This window comes from Bombina bombina, chromosome 1 (genome assembly GCF_027579735.1).
Source record: "Bombina bombina isolate aBomBom1 chromosome 1, aBomBom1.pri, whole genome shotgun sequence".
In the NCBI taxonomy this organism is placed as follows: Eukaryota; Metazoa; Chordata; class Amphibia; order Anura; family Bombinatoridae; genus Bombina; species Bombina bombina.
The window spans coordinates 1,430,286,796-1,430,313,467 of record NC_069499.1 but is presented as its reverse complement, the minus strand read 5'-3'; the positions used below and the strand labels follow the sequence as shown (position 1 = coordinate 1,430,313,467).

Genomic DNA, 26,672 nt, shown 5'->3' with positions numbered 1-26,672 from the left:
GGATAATGCATTTGATTTAATCATTTTTTCTTACCTTCAAAAATTTGACTCTTCCCTGTGGGCTGTTAGGCTCGCAGGGGCTGAAAATGCTTCATTTTATTGCGTCATTCTTGGCGCGGACTTTTTTGGCGCAAAAATTAGTTTCCGTTTCCGGCGTCATACGTGTCGCCGGAAGTTGCGTCATTTTTTGACGTTATTTTGTGCCAAAGATGTCGGCGTTCCGGATGTGGCGTCATTTTGGCGCCAAAAAGCATTTAGGCGCCAAATAATGTGGGCGTCTTATTGGCGCGAAAAATATGGGCGTCGCTTTTGTCTCCACATTATTTAAGTCTCATTTTTCATTGCTTCTGGTTGCTAGAAGCTTGTTCTTTGGCATTTTTTCCCATTCCTGAAACTGTCATTTAAGGAATTTGATCAATTTTTGCTTTATATATATATGTTGTTTTTTCTCTTACATATTGCAAGATGTCTCACGTTGCATCTGAGTCAGAAGATACTACAGGAAAATCGCTGTCTAGTGCTGGATCTACCAAAGCTAAGTGTATCTGCTGTAAACTTTTGGTAGCTATTCCTCCAGCTGTTGTTTGTATTGATTGTCATGACAAACTTGTTAAAGCAGATATTTCCTTTAGTAAAGTACCATTGCCTGTTGCAGTTCCTTCAACATCTAAGGTGCAGAATGTTCCTGATAATATAAGAGATTTTGTTTCTGAATCCATAAAGAAGGCTATGTCTGTTATTTCTCCTTCTAGTAAACGTAAAAAATATTTTAAAACTTCTCTCCCTACAGATGAATTTTTAAATGAACATCATCATTCTGATTCTGATGACTCTTCTGGTTCAGAGGATTCTGTCTCAGAGGTTGATGCTGATAAATCTTCATATTTATTTAAAATGGAATTTATTCGTTCTTTACTTAAAGAAGTACTAATTGCTTTAGAAATAGAGGATTCTGGTCCTCTTGATACTAATTCTAAACGTTTGGATAAGGTATTTAAAGCTCCTGTGGTTATTCCAGAAGTTTTTCCTGTTCCTAATGCTATTTCTGCAGTAATTTCCAAAGAATGGGATAAATTGGGTAATTCATTTACTCCTTCTAAACGTTTTAAGCGATTATATCCTGTGCCGTCTGACAGATTAGAATTTTGGGACAAAATCCCTAAAGTTGATGGGGCTATTTCTACCCTTGCTAAACGTACTACTATTCCTACGTCAGATGGTACTTCGTTTAAGGATCCTTTAGATAGGAAAATTGAATCCTTTCTAAGAAAAGCTTATCTGTGTTCAGGTAATCTTCTTAGACCTGCTATATCTTTGGCTGATGTTGCTGCAGCTTCAACTTTCTGGTTGGAAACTTTAGCGCAACAAGTAACACATCATGATTCTCATGATATTATTATTCTTTTACAGCATGCTAATAATTTTATCTGTGATGCCATTTTTGATATTATCAGAGTTGATGTCAGGTTTATGTCTCTAGCTATTTTAGCTAGAAGAGCTTTATGGCTTAAAACTTGGAATGCTGATATGGCTTCTAAATCAACTTTACTTTCCATTTCTTTCCAGGGTAACAAATTATTTGGTTCTCAGTTGGATTCCATTATTTCAACTGTTACTGGTGGGAAAGGAACTTTTTTACCACAGGATAAAAAATCTAAAGGTAAAAGCAGGGCTAATAATCGTTTTCGTTCCTTTCGTTTCAACAAAGAACAAAAGCCTGATCCTTCATCCTCAGGAGCAGTTTCAGTTTGGAGACCATCTCCAGTCTGGAATAAATCCAAGCCAGCTAGAAAGGCAAAGCCTGCTTCTAAGTCCACATGAAGGTGCGGCCCTCATTCCAGCTCAGCTGGTAGGGGGCAGGTTACGTTTTTTCAAGGAAATTTGGATCAATTCTGTTCACAATCTTTGGATTCAGAGCATTGTTTCAGAAGGGTACAGAATTGGTTTCAAGATGAGACCTCCTGCAAAGAGATTTTTTCTTTCCCGTGTCCCAGTAAATCCAGTAAAAGCTCAAGCATTTCTGAAATGTGTTTCAGATCTAGAGTTGACTGGAGTAATTATGCCAGTTCCAGTTCTGGAACAGGGGATGGGGTTTTATTCAAATCTCTTCATTGTACCAAAGAAGGAGAATTCCTTCAGACCAGTTCTGGATCTAAAAATATTGAATCGTTATGTAAGAATACCAACGTTCAAGATGGTAACTGTAAGGACTATCTTGCCTTTTGTTCAGCAAGGGAATTATATGTCCACAATAGATTTACAGGATGCATATCTGCATATTCCGATTCATCCAGATCATTATCAGTTCCTGAGATTCTCTTTTCTGGACAAGCATTACCAGTTTGTGGCTCTGCCGTTTGGCCTAGCTACAGCTCCAAGAATTTTTACAAAGGTTCTCGGTGCCCTTCTGTCTGTAATCAGAGAACAGGGTATTGTGGTATTTCCTTATTTGGACGATATCTTGGTACTTGCTCAGTCTTTACATTTAGCAGAATCTCATACGAATCGACTTGTGTTGTTTCTTCAAGATCATGGTTGGAGGATCAATTTACCAAAAAGTTCTTTGATTCCTCAGACAAGGGTAACCTTTCTGGGTTTCCAGATGGATTCAGTGTCCATGACTCTGTCTTTAACAGACAAGAGACGTCTAAAATTGATTGCAGCTTGTCGAAACCTTCAGTCACAATCATTCCCTTCGGTAGCCTTATGCATGGAAATTCTAGGTCTTATGACTGCTGCATCGGACGCGATCCCCTTTGCTCGTTTTCACATGCGACCTCTTCAGCTCTGTATGCTGAAGCAATGGTGCAAGGATTACACGAAGATATCTCAATTAATATCTTTAAAACCGATTGTTCGACACTCTCTAACATGGTGGACAGATCACCATCGTTTAATTCAGGGGGCTTCTTTTGTGCTTCCGACCTGGACTGTAATTTCAACAGATGCAAGTCTCACAGGTTGGGGAGCTGTGTGGGGATCTCTGACGGCACAAGGAGTTTGGGAATCTCAGGAGGTGAGATTACCGATCAATATTTTGGAACTCCGTGCAATTTTCAGAGCTCTTCAGTTTTGGCCTCTTCTGAAGAGAGAATCGTTCATTTGTTTTCAGACAGACAATGTCACAACTGTGGCATACATCAATCATCAAGGAGGGACTCACAGTCCTCTGGCTATGAAAGAAGTATCTCGAATTTTGGTTTGGGCGGAATCCAGCTCCTGTCTAATCTCTGCGGTTCATATCCCAGGTATAGACAATTGGGAAGCGGATTATCTCAGTCGCCAAACGTTGCATCCGGGCGAATGGTCTCTTCACCCAGAGGTATTTCTTCAGATTGTTCAAATGTGGGAACTTCCAGAAATAGATCTGATGGCGTCCCATCTAAACAAGAAACTTCCCAGGTATCTGTCCAGATCCCGGGATCCTCAGGCGGAGGCAGTGGATGCATTATCACTTCCTTGGAAGTATCATCCTGCCTATATCTTTCCGCCTCTAGTTCTTCTTCCAAGAGTAATCTCCAAGATTCTGAAGGAATGCTCGTTTGTTCTGCTGGTAGCTCCGGCATGGCCAAACAAGTTTTGGTATGCGGATCTTGTCCGGATGGCCTCTTGCCAACCGTGGACTCTTCCGTTAAGACCAGACCTTCTGTCACAAGGTCCTTTTTTCCATCGGGATCTGAAATCCTTAAATTTAAAGGTATGGAGATTGAAAGCTTGATTCTTGGTCAAAGAGGTTTCTCTGACTCTGTGATTAATACTATGTTACAGGCTCGTAAATCTGTATCTCGAGAGATATATTATAGAGTCTGGAAGACTTATATTTCTTGGTGTCTTTCTCATCATTTTTCTTGGCATTCTTTTAGAATACCGAGAATTTTACAGTTTCTTCAGGATGGTTTAGATAAGGGTTTGTCCGCAAGTTCTTTGAAAGGACAAATCTCTGCTCTTTCTGTTCTTTTTCACAGAAAGATTGCTATTCTTCCTGATATTCATTGTTTTGTACAAGCTTTGGTTCGTATAAAACCTGTTATTAAGTCAATTTCTCCTCCTTGGAGTTTGAATTTGGTTCTGGGAGTTCTTCAAGCTCCTCCGTTTGAACCTATGCATTCATTGGACATTAAATTACTTTCTTGGAAAGTTTTGTTCCTTTTGGCCATCTCTTCTGCCAGAAGAGTTTCTGAATTATCTGCTCTTTCTTGTGAGTCTCCTTTTCTGATTTTTCATCAGGATAAGGCGGTGTTGCGAACTTCTTTTGAATTTTTACCTAAAGTTGTGAATTCCAACAACATTAGTAGAGAAATTGTGGTTCCTTCATTATGTCCTAATCCTAAGAATTCTAAGGAGAAATCGTTGCATTCTTTGGATGTTGTTAGAGCTTTGAAATATTATGTTGAAGCTACGAAATCTTTCCGTAAGACTTCTAGTTTATTTGTTATCTTTTACGGTTCTAGAAAAGGCCAGAAAGCTTCTGCCATTTCTTTGGCATCTTGGTTGAAATCTTTAATTCATCTTGCCTATGTTGAGTCGGGTAAAACTCCGCCTCAAAGAATTACAGCTCATTCTACTAGGTCAGTTTCTACTTCCTGGGCGTTTAGGAATGAAGCTTCGGTTGACCAGATTTGCAAAGCAGCAACTTGGTCCTCTTTGCATACTTTTACTAAATTCTACCATTTTGATGTATTTTCTTCTTCTGAAGCAGTTTTTGGTAGAAAAGTACTTCAGGCAGCGGTTTCAGTTTGAATCTTCTGCTTATGTTTTTCATTAAACTTTATTTTGGGTGTGGATTATTTTCAGCAGGAATTGGCTGTCTTTATTTTATCCCTCCCTCTCTAGTGACTCTTGTGTGGAAAGATCCACATCTTGGGTAATCATTATCCCATACGTCACTAGCTCATGGACTCTTGCTAATTACATGAAAGAAAACATAATTTATGTAAGAACTTACCTGATAAATTCATTTCTTTCATATTAGCAAGAGTCCATGAGGCCCGCCCTTTTTTTGTGGTGGTTATGATTTTTGTATAAAGCACAATTATTCCAATTCCTTATTTTATATGCTTTCGCACTTTTTTATCACCCCACTTCTTGGCTATTCGTTAAACTGAATTGTGGGTGTGGTGAGGGGTGTATTTATAGGCATTTTGAGGTTTGGGAAACTTTGCCCCTCCTGGTAGGAATGTATATCCCATACGTCACTAGCTCATGGACTCTTGCTAATATGAAAGAAATGAATTTATCAGGTAAGTTCTTACATAAATTATGTTTTTCACTTGCGTTACCACTTCTATGCCAGTGTACTTTTTCAATTGCGTTACCACTTCTATGCCAGTGTACTTTCTTTTTTTTTTTAAGACACGTTAAGTCCACAGATCATCTTAATTACTAATGGGATATTCACCTCCTGGTCAGCAGGAGGAGGCAAAGAGCACCACAGCAGAGCTGTTAAATTGCTCCTCCCTTCCTTCCCACTCCACTCATTCTCTTTGCCTACGTTAGTGATAGGAAGAGGTAAAGTGAGGTGTTAGATTAGATTCTTCAATCAAGAGTTTATTATTTTTAAAGTAGTGCAAGATTGTGCTGCTTTGTTCTAGGGTGTAGCCATAGTCCATATAAGTCTCTTCAGTAGAGCTTTGGTGGCTTTAGAGCAATGGGAACTTGTGGGACATAATTCTCACTGCGCTATACTTAGAAAAATGGCGACCGGGAGATTTCGTCTTGTGTTTTTACTTCGTTATTTGTGTAATAACAGTGGGAGTGGTGTTTCCGCAAGTGATTACAGTGGACTAGCATTTAACTTAGAGTAAAGATCTATCTTTTAAATTGAGTAGGATCTATCCTTTTGCTCCCACTGCCTTTATTCAATCAATGGCGACCGGGAGATGGCTTGAGTAACGCCCACGAGGGGCGGAGCTTGTAAATGGCGCCAAAGTATTTCTTACTCCCTCCTAACACTTCTGATATACGCTAGGAATGGAGGATGGCGCCTTACAGAAAACACTTCCTTTCTAACACTTCCGGTTATTGGAAAAAACGAAGGAATACTTGTCTAATTTCTTGCGCTCAAGACAGTGCTAGAATAAGGTCAGGCTTTGTATAGAGAGGCTGTCTGACGCCTCAGCTGGGTCAAGCTGAAGTGTTTGAGAGAATTGTCAGTGCTATTAAACTCTCTCTTACAGGTTCAACCATGTCTGACCTCGTAAGAATATAAAAGTTAATCTTTATCATTTAAGGACAGCTACGCTGGCTATATGTTAATTCTTATTAACAACAGGCTAAGTCTTTAAGTATTCTGCCATATGTGAGGCAGATTGATTAAAGAAGTGTACATTACATTTTCTAACACACATGCAGTGCCCTGCAGTTTCTTACAATTTCCATCCGGAATTGCTGCACAAGACATTGCTTCCTCAACGTCATAAGCGATGTCTGTGAACAAAGAAGTAACGTTAAGTTCTGCAATGGTTGCATGCTAATTTAGCTTGCCTCTGCACACAGAAATAAAAGGTTGCTTTTTAAAATTTAAAGAGACAGTAACGTTTTTTTATGTGCTAATTTTCGTTAAAGAATGCAGCTGTTTATTTGTGTAAATCATCCTTTATCATTCCAATGTTCTACCAGTCCACTTCTATTTCCCAGTTATTGGGAAATCTTTAATTGATAAGGATAGACTTGTTCTAAACCTACTTCTTCTAGGCGCGTACTGTTTAGGAACCTAGTGACAATGGTCAAATTTACAACAAATTTTTCCTAAGGCGTTACAAAAAAAATAAAAAAATAATTTTTTATTGCCCTGTTTTTAACACAGAATAGTGGGATTGACTCAGTTGTGGTTATTTAAAATGTTTCTTCCCTGTAATTAAATAGGAAGATATTTCTGTAATACCGGATAAGGAATTCTCAGTCTCGGATGAGGTAAACACCTTTATCTGATCAGGAGCTTCTTGAGTAAGTTTTTTTTAGCTACTCTGGGTGGCTCCGACACAAGTAGGTTATTCTAATATTATGATGGACCCTTCATGGTGTAAGTATTTCTGTACCAGATAGGGCTATAGGGGTTTTTCCCCCTTTTTTTTCTCCTTCACTTAGAAGGTGGGAGATAACCAGGGGAAATGGGAATCCCCACGTTGGTCTAGAGTCTTAACATGAAGGATAGTAGTTTCTTCAGGACTCTATGCAGATGAAGGACCCTATGATTATTAAGGTTAGAGGGTCTACATCGTCAACCTGCAGTTGGTGTGACTACTGTTTCCAGTGTGGTGATTTACTGGCTTGTTGCTTTGTCTGTTTATATGGACAGACTCCCCTATCGCAGGAATAGGAGAAGGGCCTTTAATTGAGTAGGCTCCTTTAATGTAGTATAGTGAAAAGGAAATAAGAGATAATTTCGTTTCTCTCGAGATTCCCAGGGAAATTCTTTTATTCCTCCTACCAAGCACGGAGACCCTATTGCTGCTGACAGAACATGAGGGGCATGCACCCAACCCGTAAGGGGGCATGTTCTCCTTCTCAATCAAGTTTGGTTTTGTGATCATTATCTGTTCGTGGTTCCCAAAAAGGAGGGAACCTTCAAACCATTTTTAGACCTCAAGAGTCTAAACAAATTGCTCAGGGTTCCGTCATTCAAAATGGAAACTATTCGTACCATTCTTCCATTGATCCAGGGGGTCAATTTATGACGAGTGGATTTAAAGGAAGCATATCTACATGTTCCTATCCACAGGGATCATCACAAGTTCCTAAGGTTTGCCTTTCTAGACAAACTCTTCCACTTCGTGACTTTTCCTTTCGGTCTGCCACGGCTCCCAGAGTCTTCACAAAGGTTCTGTGGTCTCTTCTGGCGGTTCTAAGGCCACGGGGCATTGGGTTGGCACCTTATTTGAACGATATTCTAGTCCAGGTGCCATCTTTTCAACAAGCAAGATCCCATGCCGACATGGTGTTATCCTTCCTGAGAACTCACGGGTGGAAGGTAAATTTGGAACAGAGTTCCTTTGTCCCAAATACAAGGGTGTCTTTCTTGTGAACCATAATAGATTCCATATCTAGGATGTTTTTTCTGATAGAAGTCAGGAAATCAGAGATTATCGATACTTGCCCAGCCCTTCAGTTCACTCCTCGGCCGTCAGTGGCCCAGTGCATGGAGGTAGTCGGGCTGATGGTGGCGGCAATGGACATCATCCAGTTTGCTCGGTTCCTCCTCAGATATCTGCAGTTAAGCATGCTCAGGCAATGGAACGGAGATTATGCAGTCTTGTCTCCTCGAATAACTTCGGAGCAGGAGATGAGGGACTTACTTCAATGGTGGTGGTCTCTGGATCATTTCTCCCAGGGAACCTGCTTCTGCAGACCGTTCTGGGTGATTGTGTCAACAGACGCCAGCCTTCTAGGGTGGGGAGCTGTCTGGGGTTCCCTAAAGACTCGGGGAGTTTGGACTCAGTCAGAGTCTGTTCTTCCTATAAACATTCTGGAACTGAGAGAGATCTTCAATGCTCTTCTGGCCTGGCCTCAGTTAGCCTCGGCCCAGTTTATCAGGTTCCAGTCGGACAACATAACTTCAGTGGCTTACATCAATCATCAGGGAGGAACGAGGAGTTCCTTAGCGATGACCGAGGTAGCCAAGATAATTCAGGGGGCGGAGGCCCATTCTTGCTATCTGTCGGCTATCCACTTCCCAGGGGTGGAAGCTGAGAGCCGGACTTTCTGAGCAGGCATACCTTTTCATCCGGGGGAGTGGGAACTCCATCAGGAAGTGTTCTTCAGCCTGATTCTCAAATGGGGTCAGCCAGAATTAGATTTCTTTGCATCTCGACAGAATGCCAAGTTCCCGAGATACGGGTCGAGGCCCAGGGACCCCCAGGCGGAACTGATAGATGCTGTGGTGGTTCCTTGGACTTTAAGTCTAGCATACCTTTTTCCTCCGTTTGCGCTTGTTCCTCGGGTCATTGCTCGAATCAGACAGACAGGAGAGGGCGTCAGTGATTCTCATTGCTCCGGCTTGGCCTCGCAGGATTTGGTATGCAGACCTGGTGGACATATCATCTCTGCCACCTTGGAGACTTCCGTTGAGGAAGGACCTTCTAATTCAAGGGCCCTTCCTTCACCCAAATCTAGTTTCTCTGAAGCTGACTGCTTGGAGATTGAACGCTTAATTTTGTCCAAACTGGGTTTTTCTGATTCGGTCATAGAGACCATGATTCAGGCTCGTAAGCCTGTGACTAGAAAGATTTACCAGAAGATCGGGCGTAAATATCTTTATTTGTGTGAATCCAAGGGCTACTCATGGAGTAGAGTTAGGATTCCTAGAATTTTGTCTTTTCTCCAAGAGGGTTTGGAGAAGGGCTTGTCGACGAGTTCCCTAAAGGGTCAAATCTCAGCTTTATCTATTTGGTTACAAAAACGTCTGGCAGATTTTCCAGATGTTCTATCTTTTTGTCAGGCCTTGGCCAGGTTTAGGCCTGTGTTCAAACCAGTTACTCCTCCATGGAGTCTGATTTTTAGTTTTCAAGGTTCTTCAAGGGGCTCCGTTTGAACCTATACATTCCTTGGATATTAAGTTATTATCTTTGAAAGTTATTACTTGTGGCTATTTCTTCTGCTCGGAGAGTGTCAGTGCTCTCGGCATTACAGTATGAGTCTCCTTATCTTATTTTCCATTCAGATAAGGTAGTTTTTACGTACCGTTTAGGATTTCTTCCTAAGATTGTTTTTGACCGGAACATTAATCAGGAGATTGTTGTTCCTTCCTTGTGCCCTAATCCTTCCTCTCAGATGGAAAGGCTTCTGCACAATTTGGACGTGGTCCGTGCTTTAAAGTTTTATTTACAGGCGACTAAGGACTTTCGTCAGTCTTCTTTGTGTTTTTCTCAGGAAAACGTAAGGGACAGAATGCTATGGCTACTTCTCTTACTTTTTGGCTGAAGAGTATAATACGTTTTGCACATGAGACTGCTGGACAGCAGCCTCCCGAGAGAGTTGCTGCTCATTCCACGAGGGCTGTTGCTTCCTCATGGGCATTCAAAAATGAAGCTTCTGTGGAACAGATTTGCAAGGCTGCAACTTGGTCCTCTCTTCACATTTTTTCAAAGTTCTACAAAATTGACACTTTTGCCTCTGCTGAGGCAGCTTTTGGGAGAAAGGTTCTTCAAGCAGTGGTGCCTTCCGTTTAGGTTCCCTGTCTTGTCCCTCCCGTATCATCTGTGTACTCTAGCTTGGGTATTGAGTCCCATTAGTAATTAAGATGATCCGTGGACTCATCATGTCTTTAAAAAAGAAAAGAAAATTTATGCTTACCTGATAAATGTATTTCTTTTTTGACACGATGAGTCCACGGCCTGCCCTGTTTCTTTTAGACAGTTTGTGGGTTATATAAACTTCAGACACCTCTGCACCTTGGCTTTTCCTTTCTCTTCCTAACTTTGGTCGAATGACTGGAGTGGGAGGGAAGGAAGGAGCTATTTAACAGCTCTGCTGTGGTGCTCTTTGCCTCCTCCTGCTGACCAGGAGGTGAATATCCCATTAGTAATTAAGATGATCCGTGGACTCGTGTCAAAAAAGAAATAAATTTATCAGGTAAGCATAAATTTTCTTTTTTCACTTGCATTACCACTTCTAAGCTAGTGTACTTTTTCACTTGCATGCAGTTAACTATATACATTTTGTGCCCCATATTTACTGCTGTTTTTTAATGTGAATGCTATTTGATAAGTGAACCATAATTGTATGATTTCTGTGTGTTTTTTTTTTAAATCCTAAAATTTGATGAGATGCTTATTGGCACCATATCTAATTTCTTTGTTTTTGTTTTTGTAGCAAAAGTACTTTGACTCAGGTGATTACAATATGGCCAAGGCTAAGATGAAGAACAAGCAGTTGCCATGTGCTGGGCAAGACAAGAACCTGGTAACAGGCGATCACATCCCCACACCACAAGACCTTCCACAGAGGAAATCCTCACTTGTCACCAGCAAGCTAGCAGGGTAACCTGCAGTTCTCTTGCCCAGACCGGACCAGTCTGCAATTCACTTTACCATAGAGCTGGGCTGGCTGGACTTTTACATAACCGCATTTCCCCGTTAGTGTTGGAAGGACAGGTGTTGCATTGCAAAAGAATGAGGTATCGGGTCCTTCCAACGCTTGATGGGTTAAGCTCTTAACCTCGCTGCAAGCAATCCAGCAAGACGCTGCGTGACTAGATTAACATTGGGTGATGGACACTTGTGATGAGATTTTGGCGCTGAAGAATTTGCTCAGACTTTTTATTAACTGTTACATAGTGTAAGCTATAGATATGAGTTTAGCATTCCTCGGTGTGTGTGATTTTGAAGATTTGAAGCACTTGTTATGACCCGGATGGAAATACGATTGTATATTTATAGGCAGAACAGCATTGGCCATGTGAACAAAGCAAGAGTGATGCCAGTCATACTGGGTAGACCTTAAATATGACTTTTTTGATGGAAAAGGGCGCTCGTAACATTGCTGATACTGCAAGCGTTTGTGATACGTTGCTGAAATCTACTGCATTTCATGGAGATATTTGGGCTGTACATCGAATTTCCATACTTCATTGATTTGGGTTTTTAATTATTTTGAACCATTAGATTGACAGGTTTGTTTCACTGCTACGATTTGAAGTGTATAGTGGGCTATGAAGTGATACAGATAGGACTGAATGGTAAAATATGCTGAATTTGCTATATAATGTGAATATCTCTGACATTCATGCTGTAATTTCTTATACCATACTTTTGTTTTCTTGCTGTGAGAATGATCACAATCTTATTGCAGGATATAAGCTTTTCAGGGCCTAGGGAAGAGGGCTTTTACCCCATACTGTGACCAGTCTCTTTACACTCATTAGTTGTGCCATATAAGCTATTCACTCCCAATGTAACAATCTGGCTTCTGTAAGATTTTGCCAATATTGCTTCTAAAACTGATCATATCAGTCATACGAACAAGATGAGTATAGATAGATTTTCTTCAGGCATAGCTTCCTCCGTATCCTCTTAGAGGCATTATTCTGGCACTAATTTAATTTTAATTTTGTATCCTGTTTAGTAGAATGTCTTACCTTATTTTATCATAATTTAATACAGATAGTTAGGATTTCAAAATGGCACTTTGCCGTATTCTGATTCTCAACCTGATTACTTTTTCCAGGATTTCTCAATACTTTTTTTTTTTTTTTAAATACTCATACCAACAATCATTAGTAACATTGCCAAAAGTACTAATAAATTATACAGTATAAGGTTGGGTTTACATTTCTTTTTCTTCTGTTAAATCAATCTGTACAACACGATTGTTACCACTAATGGATTTCTGCAGAAAGCTTTATTTTGTATGTTTGTTATGGCATTGCAGCTTTGTAATAGGGCGTGTTTGTCACCATCGTAGCCATGCTTGGTGGTGGTCTCTGCTCACTAACTTTAAATCCTGCTTACATCGGACTTACGTTCTGAACGTTCAGGCCGCAATCCTATAGCTTTGCTCTATGGCACCGGTTTTCACGCTTTAGTCTTTGGTATCTGACAACTCGAAGGTTGCAGTGAATCATCAAGCAGCTGCTTGATAAGTTAAATTGATGGTAAAGATTATACTTTATAATACATATATAATACATAAGATGCGCAAAATCCTTTTTTCATTATAATTTATAAGTTTGATTATTCCTTGTCCGACTGCCCTCTACAAATGTGTGCTTTTTTGTTTTTTTTTGGCTGTGCCGTATGGCTGCAAAGCTGATTGGATAAGAGGTGAAGACATCACCTTGAGGTAAAAGGAAATTTGTAGAGGGTGGTTGAACAGGGAATATTCAAACCAGATGATAATTAAAAAAAAGGATTTTGCTCAACTTTAAAAGCATTTTACCAAGATAAAAAGTAGATTTGGGATTTACTTTTATATAGTATAAACTTTACCATCACTTTAATTTAAGCTTTAGCAAAAAAGCTAGTTATTGACTTAAACAATGGTACAAATACATACAGCCTTTATAGCGAAATCAGAAATAAGCATGGTCTGGAGTCTCTCATATAGTGTTTACAAAAGCTATTTTCTTCAAGCAAAACCTTTTGGAGCTGATCAAACATCCCTATCAAAAAAACATGATTCATGCCAACAATAGCAGATGCTTCAATGACGTGTTTGTTAAAGATAAACTGGCGTTTGGAATCTGCTTATCCACAAACATATTGAAATTGAAACCTTATTCTGTGTAATTATTTACAGTTTTTTATGCAGATTTGTTTTATTGGGCTATTTCTACATTGGTATACTTTATAGAATGCTGGCTTCAGTTTGGATTATTCGACCTGTTTTATGTGAATGTTATCCATGATATACACAAAGTTTACAATTTTATTCCCCCCCCCCCCACCCCGATACAATGACATGTAATTTTGCATCTAATATTATATGTAAATGTTCCAACTGAACGGCAAACTATTTCAAACTGTCATTTTCCTTCATGCAACTTGACTGCTTGTTTTTAAAGGGACGTTAAACCGCAGAGTACAACTACAGTAGCATGGTTACTACTCAAACCTTGCTATTATTTTCCCTCCTGTACCTGTCTTCAAAGTTTTCCTCTTATTTTTAACTACTTACAATTATCAGTTAGTGACGTTCTGCATCTTCACACTGGGCGCCGCCATCTTGGAGCTTATATTTCTTATGTAATTTTTAAACTCGGCAAAAATGTAATGCTTCTGCTTACTATTATATGAGCTTAACTGAAGTGTAAGGTACAGCTGTCAAAAAGCCAGTAACATCACAGACCTGTGCTTCTGTCACAGAATGTAACAATACACGAGCTACAAGATGGCGTCGCCCAGTATATAATGCAGAGCGTTACCAACTGTATTCTGTAATGAGTAAAATTAATAGAACAGCTTTAACCCCTTGGCGACCGAGGATGTGTCAGGCACATCCTACATTGGGTGTCAGTTAATGACCAAGGACGTGCCTGGCACGTCCTCTGGGGTTTTAAGCTTTGGAAGCGATCGTTATCGCTTCCAGATGCTTTCAGGTTATTGCAATGATGCCTTGATGTTGAGGCATTGTGCAATACCCTTTTTTTAGGCAATCGATGCAGAGGGGGCCACTCTGTGTCCCCCTCTGCATCGGCCAGCGATAGTGCGGATCGTTGGTGGCGTGGGAGGGATACAAGGGAGGAAGGTGGGCGGTCCATCGCTGCAGATGAGTTCCGGATCTGGGAGTGCCGACAGTGGTAGCACTCTTGCTACAGTGAGTGTGGGAGTGTATTTAGGTGGGCAGCCACACTACAGCTGCCAGTACCCAAGATGGCGACAAATAGGTAGCGAGGGAGAGGGTTAGAGAGCGGTTTGGTGGGATCAGAAAGGTTGGGGGCTTAGGGGGGATCCTACACTGCAGAATATATGTATGAAAAAAATAAAAAAAGCCTTTTATTTTAGTACTGGCAGAGTTTCTGCCAACACTTAAGATGGCGGTTGCAATTGTGGGGAAAGGAAGGGAACTGTTTGAGGGGGGTCAGGGAGGGATCAGGTGGGAGGCTGACCTCTACACTAAAGCTAAAATTAACCCTACAAGCTACCAATTAACCCCTTCACTGCTAGGCATAATACAAGTGTGTTGCACAGAGGCATTAAGCGGCCTTCTAATTACCAAAAATCAATGCCAAAGCCATATATGTCTGCTATTTCTGAACAAAGGGGATCCCAGAGAAGCATTTACAACCATTTGCGCCATGAATGCATTAATTGTTGGTAAATAATTTCAGTGAGAAACCTAAAATTATGAAAAAGTGAACGATTTTTTTTTATTTGATTGCATTTGGCGGTGAAATGGTGGCATGCAATATACCAAAAATGGGCCTAGATCAATACTTTGGGTTATCTACTACACTAAAGCTAAAATTAACCCTACAAGCTACCTAATTAACCCCATTCACTGCTGGGCATAATATACGTGAGGTGCGCAGCGGCATTTAGCGGCCTTCTAATTACCAAAAAGTAATGCCATAGCCATATATGTCTGCTATTTCTGAACAAAGGGGATTCCACAGAAGCATTTACAACCATTTGTGCCATAATTGCACTAACTGTTTGTAAATAATTTCAGTGAGAAACCTAAAGTTTGGTATAAAGTGAACCATTTTTTTATTTGATTGCCTTTGGCGATGAAATGGTGGCATGAAATATACCAAAATGGGTCTAGATCAATACTTTGGGTTGTCTACTAAAAATAAAATATATACATGTCAAGGGCTATTCAGGGATTCCTGACAGATATCAGTGTTCCAATGTAACTAGCGCTAATTTTGAGAAAAAAAATAGTTTGGAAATAGAAAAGTGCTACTTGTACTTATTGCCCTATAACTTGCAAAAAAAGCAAAGAACATGTAAACATTGGCTATTTCTAAACTCAGGACAAAATTTAGAAACTATTTAGCATAGGTGTTTTTTGGTGGTTGTGGATATGTAACAGATTTTGGGGGTCAAAGTTAGAAAAAGTGTGTTTTTTTTCTCATCATATTGTTTTTATATTATAAGATTCTTAGAAAGTCCATTTAATGGCGAGAAAAACGGTTTATAATATGTGTGCGTACAGTAAATGAGTAAGAGGGAAATTACAGCTAAACACAAACACCGCAGAAATGTAAAAATAGCCTTGGTCCCAAATGGTAAGAAAATTGAAAAGTGCTATGGTCACTAAGGGGTTAAAGAGCCACAGGTGCGGTAGGAAATGCAAAATTATGACTAGTAGTAACCATGATGCTGTACTTGTGCCCTGCTGTTTAATAAAAGGAGGATTATTTTAAACTTGTACCCAGAATGGTTTCCTGTTTTAACCTTTTTAAAATGAAGCCAGAAAATGCATATTGCATACTTAGGTATTCATTGCTCACTCATTTCACACTTGTTTTAGTGGACAGGAATAATCCTCTGAAAGGCAGATTAATTCAGGACAGGAAGGTCTCATCTTGATTTTTCTCTCTTCCCTAATGTTAGATTGAATTGATGAAAAATAAAATGTACATCAAATCTCTGTAATTAAATCTTCCATTTTACATTTATTTAGTTTCATTTTATTTTTTAATTAAGCTGCCATCTATGCATTTCCAGCTATGCTTTGTATACAAGTAACCCCTGGATCTGATCTGTTCTCCCTAGTAAGGCACATTAGTGCTGTTTTATTTACATATTCATTCTTGTTTATCACAAATACTGAAATTATAGTTTCAGAAACTTGTTATATATTAACTTACAATGTTTATTTAGCTTTGTAAATAGCACTACAGGAAAACAAGTATTTGAGGTATAAGTCACACTCGAGTGTACTGCAAATAGATCACTCACCTGGGGCCAGAAATATAACATTCAGTGTGGTGTATATACCATTAGGGTCAAGTCTGTCTTCAAGGACTAAAAACAGGTTATAGTTTCATAACCTTCCTGCTTTGTGTACACACAATAATCAATTTGATGTGTTTTTACTTCAGCAGCATAAAATCTCACTGTTTGTGTTTCCAGGTAATCTTTGAGCCTCCTGTTGTGTGTGTGTTTATTTTTTTTTTTTATTTTTTTTTAAGGGGGTTCCACTTTTAAATTCACTGTTATGGCTATGATTGGCAGTTATGGGTGTTGATACACAATAAGCTGTTAGATCAAATTCCAGCAGTAAATTAGAAAGGAATCTTCAACAAAAATGATTATTATAGTATATTGATGTTAGTACAGACTAAGGTTGCAATTATAATGTGATGTAACCTATATTGGGATGTTTGGTTGCCTTTTTTTGCATTAGAGGTAGATTATATCTCTGTGCTTTGTTGCTTCACATCTCATGCCTGTGCTAGTCAATGGTCAGTCTCATGGCTGGAAAGTGGTCATTGCAGTTCACCAGTCAGGAGGTATTTTTATCTGCTTTTGGTTTTAATATGTACTGATGGATATTTTCAGCAGCACTCGACCCGATGGTTTTAGCTGTGTGCATAGTAACATGTCAGAAATTTCTGCAAGGGGTGTTTGGTCATGTGAGAATACATTTCCCTTTGTATACCGAAATGAAAGCTATGGTTTGCATTCATTAGACTAGAATACGAATATCCTTTTTGCTCCTTGTTTATTTTTAATAATTTTCTCCTTAAAATGTAAATGGATTTTCACAAGTTGTAGTCAGTAATTTTTCTGCAACATTGACAGATTAAAAATATTTTGGAAATTGCATTTTCAGACAGTTGTGTAAACATGACAATTTTACTTTGAAACATTTAATTTTGAAGGTATCCTCAGCTTAGCAAACATTTGAGCTAGTCTTGGTTTATTTGCCTTTTCAGCCTCTGTATTTAAAACATTTATCACATCCAGTAGAGCAGGGCTCGACAAACCCAGGAGCCAGGGAGCCACTGGCTACTAGAATTTTACCCCTGGCTCTTAACTTTTTGGATTATTCTCCATATATCTATAAAGAAATACCACTGTCTGGCTCATAAAAGTTTTTCTGGCTGCTAATTTTTAAACAGATTTGTCTACCACTAGAGAGTGGACCATAAATGGTAAATTGTAAACGTTTACCATAGTATTGCCATCCTTAATATTATCGGTTGAGTAAATAAAACTAAGGAACGATAATAAATGGGACATTAAACGCATCATAGTTTTGTTTGTACTTGTCCCCCCTCTCCCTAGAGATTAAAAAAAAAAATTTAACTGAAGTTTTCTGCAAATTGCCTAAACCAGCTGTTTGATTTCTAGCATTCCTAAGTTACATAATTCCCTTTTTTTGCCGTTTTGAGAGTGTGCGACAAAAAAACAATTTCTACACAAAAAAATGCAAGAGGTATTTATTGTACTTATAAATGCCAAAGTAATCGAGAATTTGGCATAGAGTGGTTGGAATTTTCCTGCATGATTGTAGGTATTGTTTGTATTGAATTCCAAGCCACAAATGGTCCAAGTAATTAATAAACTAGTGAAACTGTCTAAATTTTGCTAGCAGAGATTTTATTTAAAGAATGTGCTTTTTTTTTTAACTATAACATCACTCAATCTTCTATACATAGCCATTCCACCAACTTCAGGTTTATTAACTGATGACTGCATTATAGGCCATTTTAACCAACCTTTGTCTAACTAGAACTTGGCTTCTTAAGTATTAGCAGTATCATGACCTGTCTTTTTAGCATTGTATAATTGTTCCTTTTCTTGTTGGGTATGATGATCACCCTTTCTGAGCCTAGCCCCGACTTTTGGAAATAGAGCAATTGCTTTTTGAGCAATTGCAGTCCCTCTTTTGCAATATCATCAAGATAGAAGTTACACTGGACAAAATGATGGATTGTTGTGAAACGGCAGTTTAGACCGTTTCCTTTTGTAGTGCATTATCTTACAGTGTAAATATTTGATCACTCCTGTTAAAATGTATGTATTTTTATTTCCTGTTGTCTGTTTCGGTAGTGCATTCTGTGGTCAACATATCTTGGAGACAAAGCAACCTGTGGATTTGTTTCCCCTCTTTTGTTGACTTTACCCCGATAGGGAGCAATAGAAGATATATCCTAAGACTGACCAGAAAGGTACCCACTGTCATGATGCTTTTTCATTTGGTGCCCTGTTATACCTTAGCAATATTTCTAAAGGGGTACACTCCTCTATGTCCTTTAGAGCAGTTCAGTCTCATCCTGATCCGATAGTGATCCATTATCTCCAGACACAACCATACTAAATATCCTGAGGTGCTGGCAAATTAGAGCGTTATTCTGATATACATACAGTGACACTGTTACTGAGCAGATTGGGAATCCGTTTATTAATGCACAAGATGTCTCAAACAATATTGCCTTATAGAAAGTTAATTTGGGCTTTTATACATTTTGCATGTTCAGCTGCTTGTCTCTTTTGGTTTTGTTAAACACACTAACTTAAAGGGACAGTAAAGTCAAAATTAAACTTTCATGATTCAGATAGGGCATGCAATTTTAAACAACTTTCCAATTTACTTTTATAATCAAATTTGCTTTGTTCCCTTGGTGGTATTTTGGAAAAGCTAAACCTAGCTAGGCTCAAACTGATTTCTAAACCGTTGAAAACCGCCTCTTATCTCAGAGCATTTTGAAAGTTTTTCACAGTTAGACAATGTTAGTTCATGTGTGTCCTATAGATCACATTGTGCTCACTCCCGTGAAGTTATTTAGGAGTCTTCACTGATTGACTACACTGCATGTCTGTCAAAAGCACTTGGATAAGGAGGCTGTCTGCAGAGGCTTAGATAAAAGGTAATCACAGAGGTAAAAAGTATATTAATATAACTGTGTTAGTTATGCAAAAATGGGGAATGGGTAATAAAGGGCTTATCTATCTTTTTAAATAAGAAAAATGTTGGTGTATACTGTCCCTTTAATTGGCACGTTCACCAGTCTTTGCTATTCAGTTGCTGTTACGTTTCCGCAACAGCCTTTGTTAAAGGCTATGAAATGTTAAGCATGCTATGTGACTAAGGCCATATATAGTTTACACGTGGGGAGTTAAAATATTAGGACTTTACTTTGCATTAACATCAATATCCATTCTAAGTATAGCGCATGCTAAAAACGTTTTGTCTTCATTAAGATACTTTTGGTTAAAATATTTAACTATCCAATTATAATTGTGCATTCTAACACACCCTGTGCTATTGCTTGTAATCTAGCCCTTTTTAAATGACCAGTCTTCAATAGAAGGAGCTATGTGCTTATCTGTCTAAATGAAGAGCACATTGAGATAAATACTAGTAAAATGGTAATATAATCCTTTTTTTTCTGTAGCCATCATTCTGGTTTTTGTGACACCATGGGTTAAATCTGTTTAATCTACATAGAAAATAAGGTCTATATTTCTGATTTAAAATATGACTAGTTTCATTTAACTATAATGGATTCATTAATTACAAGCCAAGCTATAATGATCTCCAGGGTAATGTGTTAGACAATATAGTTTGTTGTGTAGGTTGTAATAACTTTCAGTTTAGTGACATTCCCAGCTTTTATCTCTTATGAACACTATTGACGCTTTATTCTGGGGGGTTTTCCCAACACCACCAAAGCAGATTATGCTCCACACACAAAGGAATCTTCTATCTTAATTTGAAAGATATGTAAATATTACTGTTAAAAGGCTATGTGCAAGAAGGAGTAGACAATATAGATAGATTGATGGAGATATATATATATATATAATTTCCCTAAACCCTTTTTTCTGCTCTCACTGTGCAAAGCAACATTCTCTTTAAATGGTAGTAACCAGACAAATCAATGTGGCGATCAGATTTTTTTTTTTTATCCCCCACTGTTGCATTTCCAAGATTGGAAATGTTACTTGAAATGTAAATCTGTATTTGCTGTTATTAATAAGGTTTAATACCGGTTTTCTTAAATTGAAAGTCAGCTTTCATGATAAAGTGCCAGGTTTTCAAAATAACTATTAAAAACAGGGGGACTTTCATTCATGAAAGTTTACATTGCACCAGATTTTACCCAGCAATGACGAAACTGGCTTCCTCCAAACACAGCGTGGCCTCACCAGATGGACGCTCCTGGGGGGGATCCCGTGATTGGAGGAAGCCGGTTTCGTCATTGCTGACGAAGTACAGAGAAACTGCAGGCGGGGGATCGGCGATCCGGCATTTCAGGAGAAGATAATTATTTGTAAAATCCGGTGCAATGTAAACTTTCATGAATGAAAGTGCCCATTTTTATCACTTTATCATGAAAGTTGACATTCACTTTAATTTGCAAGTATCTGGCTCTACACATCACTATGGTCCCCTTTAAGTTCCAACATGGCAGCACCCATAATAAGGAGGTGTAATCTATTTTAATGTCCTTTTAAGGGACACACTACTCCTCAAAAGACTGTTTAATACTTTCTGTATGTAGCTGGTTCTCATAAGAGGGAATTGTAGAGTTAACATCCACAAAAATGCCTGCAAGATTGACTTTAACAAGGTTGCCAAGACAGGAATTGATTGATCCTGAATATCTAGAGCAGCAGTATCTAGGTAGCACAATGTTACTGCAGGTGCTTTATTTAACCCATTGTATGCAAAAAAAATGCAAAGCAATACGTGTACAAATAGTTTATCTAAATTATTTACCTGGCGAGATATGTTGGTTGTGGTATTGTGGGTCATGAAATAGTATCCTCCTGTGATAAATCCATAAGGCAGTGCCGCAATACTGTAATATGCTGGCAGCAATGTCCCTGTCGTAATATTTTTGCTTAGGGTTTCTGCAACTTATTAGGCAGCTGCTTCATTCTTTTGGAAGCCACCAAAAGCCCTAACGTGAATATCTGATAGAAGGACCCATGTTAGTCAAACAGTAGTACATATCTCACTGTACCCAGCAACCCCTTGTAGGTTCTGTCTGCTTGACTTGAATAAATGCAAGTTTAATCACAAGCACAAAAATCTGTTAACACTTTCATTAATCAATGAAAACGAATGGTATACGCTATTACAGCACACTATCTGTTCTTGGCATTGTGTCCTTGCTGATAGTGTACTATGAGAAATGTCTGTATTTCAGGAAGTCCTTGTCTTTTCTCTAGTAAATAGGAGGCACGGCTAATAGGTTATACTGCAAGAAACTGTGTATTTTCCTTTAAACCTCAAAAAAAATAGCAGTTTATTTTGCTGGAATTTCCTGACCGCTAAATGAGGGATACGGATTATTGTACATGTTGTAAATTAAAGATTTATCCACACAATTCATACCTGGATTGAATTTCAATGAATGTTTTTATTTGTGTACAGTTTCTGCAAATGTCACCCTGTTTGTCCCAGCCACATTGTAAATAGTACTGGAAATATAAAAAAATATATACTTTTTTTTTTTTAAAAAAAAACTCTTTTCTTCTTTCAGTCTGCTTTGTTTAATACGCACTAAAGCACATACAATGCAAAACCACTGTGTGTTAGAGGGCTACAGAGGAATTGTGTAGTCAGTTGTACTATATGTGAAACTGATGAAATCGATATGAAACCCAAAAATGTTCTTTTGTGATTCAGACACAGCTTACAATTTTAAATAACGTTCCCAATTTACTTCTATTATCAGATTTGCTTTGTTCTCATGGTATTCTTTGTTGAAAAAAATACATAGGTAGGTACATGACAAGGAATTGAGCTGCCATCTAGTGCTCTTGCAAATGAATAACATTTTTGCAAAACTTTTGCCATATCGTGCTCCAGACATGGGTAGGCTACTGAGCTTACGTTCTTGCTTTTCAACAATAGATACAAAGAGAGCAAAGAAAAATGAATAGAAATAAATCAGAAAGTAGTTTAAAATTGCATGCTATAAGTCCCAAAAGAAAATGTTTGTGTTTCATATCTTTTTAAATGATCTAAGCTGCCCTCCTATGTTGCAGATTCATCTTGTCAGAACCGTTTCACAAAACAGTGTATCACAAATAATCCAGATATTTGCAGTGCATATAGTTTTAGCCTTCTCAAGGTGATTTATACAACAGGTGGTACACACACACATCCTGTTTCAGCAAAGCAAACTGATACAGTGTACTCCGAGGGCAAGTTATGCTGTGGAAACAAATGGTTTTATCTTAAAGGGACCATCAACACTTTGAGATGGTAATATAAAATGATAAATTGTATAAATAAAAAAAACTTTGCAATGTACTTTCATTATGTATTTTGTCTCCTTTTCCTGTAATTTCATTCTGATAATTGTATACTTTTCACTTCCTGTTAGAGGTTGAAATGCAGATCATTGTTATAAATTGGTCACTAGAATGTGCAGCCAATGGTTGTAAGGAATATAACTGTCCCTAATTGGCCACATCACAGAAGGCAGATCCCATTGTTTTTTTAGACACTAAGGCCTAGATTTAGAGTTTGGCGGTAGCCGTGAAAACCAGCGTTAGAGGCTCCTAACGCTGGTTTTGGGCCACCGCCGGTATTTGGAGTCAGTCAGGAAAGGGTCTAACGCTCATTTTGCAGTTGCGACTTTTCCATACCGCAGATCCCCTTATGTCAATTGCGTATCCTATCTTTTCAATGGGATCTTTCTAACTCCAGTATTTAGAGTCGTGGCTGAAGTGAGCGTTAGAAATCTAACGACAAAACTCCAGCCGCAGAAAAAAGTCAGTAGTTAAGAGCTTTCTGGGCTAACGCCGGTTTATAAAACTACTGTGCTCTAAAGTACACTAACACCCATAAAGTACCTATGTACCCCTAAACCGAGGTCCCCCCACATCGCCGCCACTATATTAAAATTTTTTAACCCCTAATCTTCCGCTCCGTACACTGCCGCCACCTACGTTATCCCTATGTACCCCTAATCTGCTGCCCCTAACACCGCCGACCCCTATATTATATTTATTAACCCCTAATCTGCCCCCCACAACGTCGCCGCCAGCTACCTACACTTATTAACCCCTAATCTGCCGTCCGCACGCCGCCGCCAGCTACATTATAGCTATGTACCCCTAATCTGCTGCCCCTAACACCGCCAACCCCTATATTATATTTATTAACCCCTAATCTGCCCCCCTCAACGTCGCCTCCACCTGCCTACACTTATTAACCCCTAATCTGCCGAGCGGACCGCACCGCTACTATAATAAAGTTATTAACCCCTAATCCGCCTCACTCCTGCCTCAATAACCCTATAATAAATAGTATTAACCCCTAATATGCCGATCGGAGCTCACCGCTACTCTAATAAATTTTTTAACCCCTAAAGCTAATTTTAACCCTAACACCCCCCTAAGTTAAATATAATTTTATTCTAACAAAATAAATTAACTCTTATTAAATAAATTATTCCTATTTAAATCTAAATACTTACCTGTAAAATAAAGCCTAATATAGCTACAACATAAATTATAATTATATTATAGCTATTTTAGGATTTATTTTTATTTTACAGGTAACTTTGTATTTATTTTAACCAGGTACAATAGCTATTAAATAGTTAAGAACTATTTAATAGCTAAAATAGTTAAAATAATTACAAAATTACCTGTAAAATAAATCCTAACCTAAGTTACAATTAAACCTAACACTACACTATCAATAAATTAATTAAATACAATTCCTACAAATAAATACAATTAAATAAACTAACTAAAGTACAAAAAATAAAAAAGAACTGTTACAAAAAATAAAAAAATATTTACAAACATTAGAAAAAAATTACAACAATTTTAAACTAATTACACCTACTCTAAGCCCCCTAATAAAATAACAAAGCCCCCCAAAATAAAAAAATGCTTTACCCTATTCTAAATTACAAAAGTTTAAAGCTCTTTTACCTTACCAGCCCTGAACAGGGCCCTTTGCGGGGCATGCCCCAAAGAATTCAGCTCTTTTGCCTGTAAAAAAAAACATACAATACCCCCCCCCCAACATTACAACCCACCACCCACATACCCCTAATCTAACCCAAACCCCCCTTAAATAAACCTAACACTAAGCCCCTGAAGATCTTCCTACCTTGTCTGCACCTCGCCGGGTATCACACCGATCCGTCCTGGCTCCAAAATCTTCATCCAAGCCCAAGCGGGGGCTAGACATCCATCATCCGGCGGCTGAAGAGGTCCAGAAGAGGCTCCAAAGTCTTCATCCTATCCGGGAAGAAGAGGCGATCCGGACCGGCAACCATCTTGATCCAAGCGGCATCTTCTATCTTCATCCGATGAGGACCGGCTCCATCTTGAAGACCTCCACCGCGGACCCATCTTCTACTTCCGACAACTTCCCGACGAATGACGGTTCCTTTAAGGGACGTCATCCAAGATGGCGTCCCTCGAATTCCGATTGGCTGATAGGATTCTATCAGCCAATCGGAATTAAGGTAGGAAAATTCTGATTGGCTGATGGAATCAGCCAATCAGAATCAAGTTCAATCTGATTGGCTGATTCAATCAGCCATTCAGATTGAGCTCGCATTCTATTGGCTGTTCCGATCAACCAATAGAATGCGAGCTCAATCTGATTGGCAGATTAGTGGTTAATAAGTGTAGGCATGTGGAGGCGATGTTGTGGGGGGCAGATTAGGGGTTAATAAATATAATATAGGGGTCGGCGGTGTTAGGGGCAGCAGATTAGGGGTACATAGGGATAATGTAAGTAGCAGCGGGTTACGGAGCGGCAGATTAGGGGTTAATAATAATATGCAGGGGTCAGCGATAGCGGGGGCGGCAGATTAGGGGTTAATAAGTGTAAGGTTAGGGGTGTTTAGACTCGGGGTACATGTTAGAGTGTTAGGTGCAGACGTAGGAAGTGTTTCCCCATAGCAAACAATGGGGCTACGTTAGGAGCTGAACGCGGCTTTTTTGCAGGTGTTAGGTTTTTTTTCAGCTCAAACAGCCCCATTGTTCTATGGGGGAATCGTGCACGAGCACGTTTTTGAAGCTGGCCGCGTCCGTAAGCACCGCTGGTATAGAGAGTTGAAGTTGCAGTAAATATGCTCTACGCTCCTTTTTTGGAGCCTAACGCAGCCATTCTGTGAACTCTCAATACCAGAGGTATTTAAAAGGTGCGGCCAGAAAAAAGCATGCGTTGCTAACGCACCCCTTTGGCCGCAAAACTCTAAATCTAGGCCTAAAACTTTACACTTATTTAGTTAATATTTAAACAGCTAATTAAACTTTAAAAAATCCATCTACATGTTATTCTCAGACGAATCTTTTATTTGAATGCTTCATTAAATCAAGCTTTATATAATGTTTAATGTCTCTATAATACAGGGTACTCCTAAAATAAATCATTATACCGCTAAAGTGATGGTAAAGTTAAAAGAATGTTTTCATAACCCTAATGCCATAGATTAATGCATTAGGACTATCTTAGTCACTGTAGTAAAATTGCATAGTTTAATTTAAAAAAATGTACATTCTCTAGTTTAATGTAACCCTTGCTGCCTCTCAATTAGATATTATTTGTTTTGTCTCTTGACAAGCAGGCTGTGTAGACAATAATAACTGCACCACCCAAACTATGTATTTCTATTGCAGCTCACTTCCTAAAGTTGCATGACAGTCGATCCTTTGGCTCAACATCTCCATTGTATATAGCTTTTCAAATAAAGTTTATTTCCATCTAAAGGGGAGGAGAGTCCACAGCTGTGGGAGTTAAGAACCTGGCCACCAGGAGGAGGCAAAGACACCCCAGCCAGAGGCTTAAATACCTCCCCCCACTCCCCTCGTCCCCCAGTCATTCTTTGCCTTTCGTCACAGGAGGTTGGCAGAGAAGTGTCGGAAGATTCGGAGTAGTTTCTTATGGAGGTAGTACTCTTCGGAATGGGACTGGAGTTTTAAGTAGCCCTCTCAGTGAGAGCTTGGGTGAAAGTTAGAGTCCAGAGATGCAGGGAGAGTCTTTCTGCTAAACCATCCCGACTCTGATTAACCGTTCCATAATCAATCAGCGTTGACGAGTTTTGCTGCCTGCTTTCTACAAGTCCATGTCAGGAGCGATGCTACTACACTGTTGCACTTGAGAGGCCGTGTTCCTGTTCCACGGTGTAGATTCTGGTAAGATCGTTTCATTTTTTTATACACATAATAACGCAGAAGACAGGGTCACAGTGCGATACCTCTTATCTTTATAGAATCAAGGGTTAATATCCTTGGTAGGGGGTTATTTAACAAGGGGGGTTTATACATAATATTGTTTGTTGTGCCATT

The 26,672-nt window shown here is 39.0% G+C and overlaps 1 protein-coding gene across 1 annotated transcript in view; it reads left to right on the top strand.

Moving 5' to 3' along the window:
- Nucleotides 1–22,662, top strand: part of ENSA (endosulfine alpha) — an 88,010-nt gene extending 65,348 nt beyond the window's left edge. The window contains exon 3 of the mRNA XM_053705478.1: nt 10,810–22,662. Within this exon, the coding sequence (XP_053561453.1) occupies nt 10,810–10,980 (171 nt within the window). The 3' untranslated portion in view covers nt 10,981–22,662. The remainder of the gene's footprint in view (nt 1–10,809) is intronic.
- Nucleotides 22,663–26,672: the final 4,010 nt, after the last annotated feature.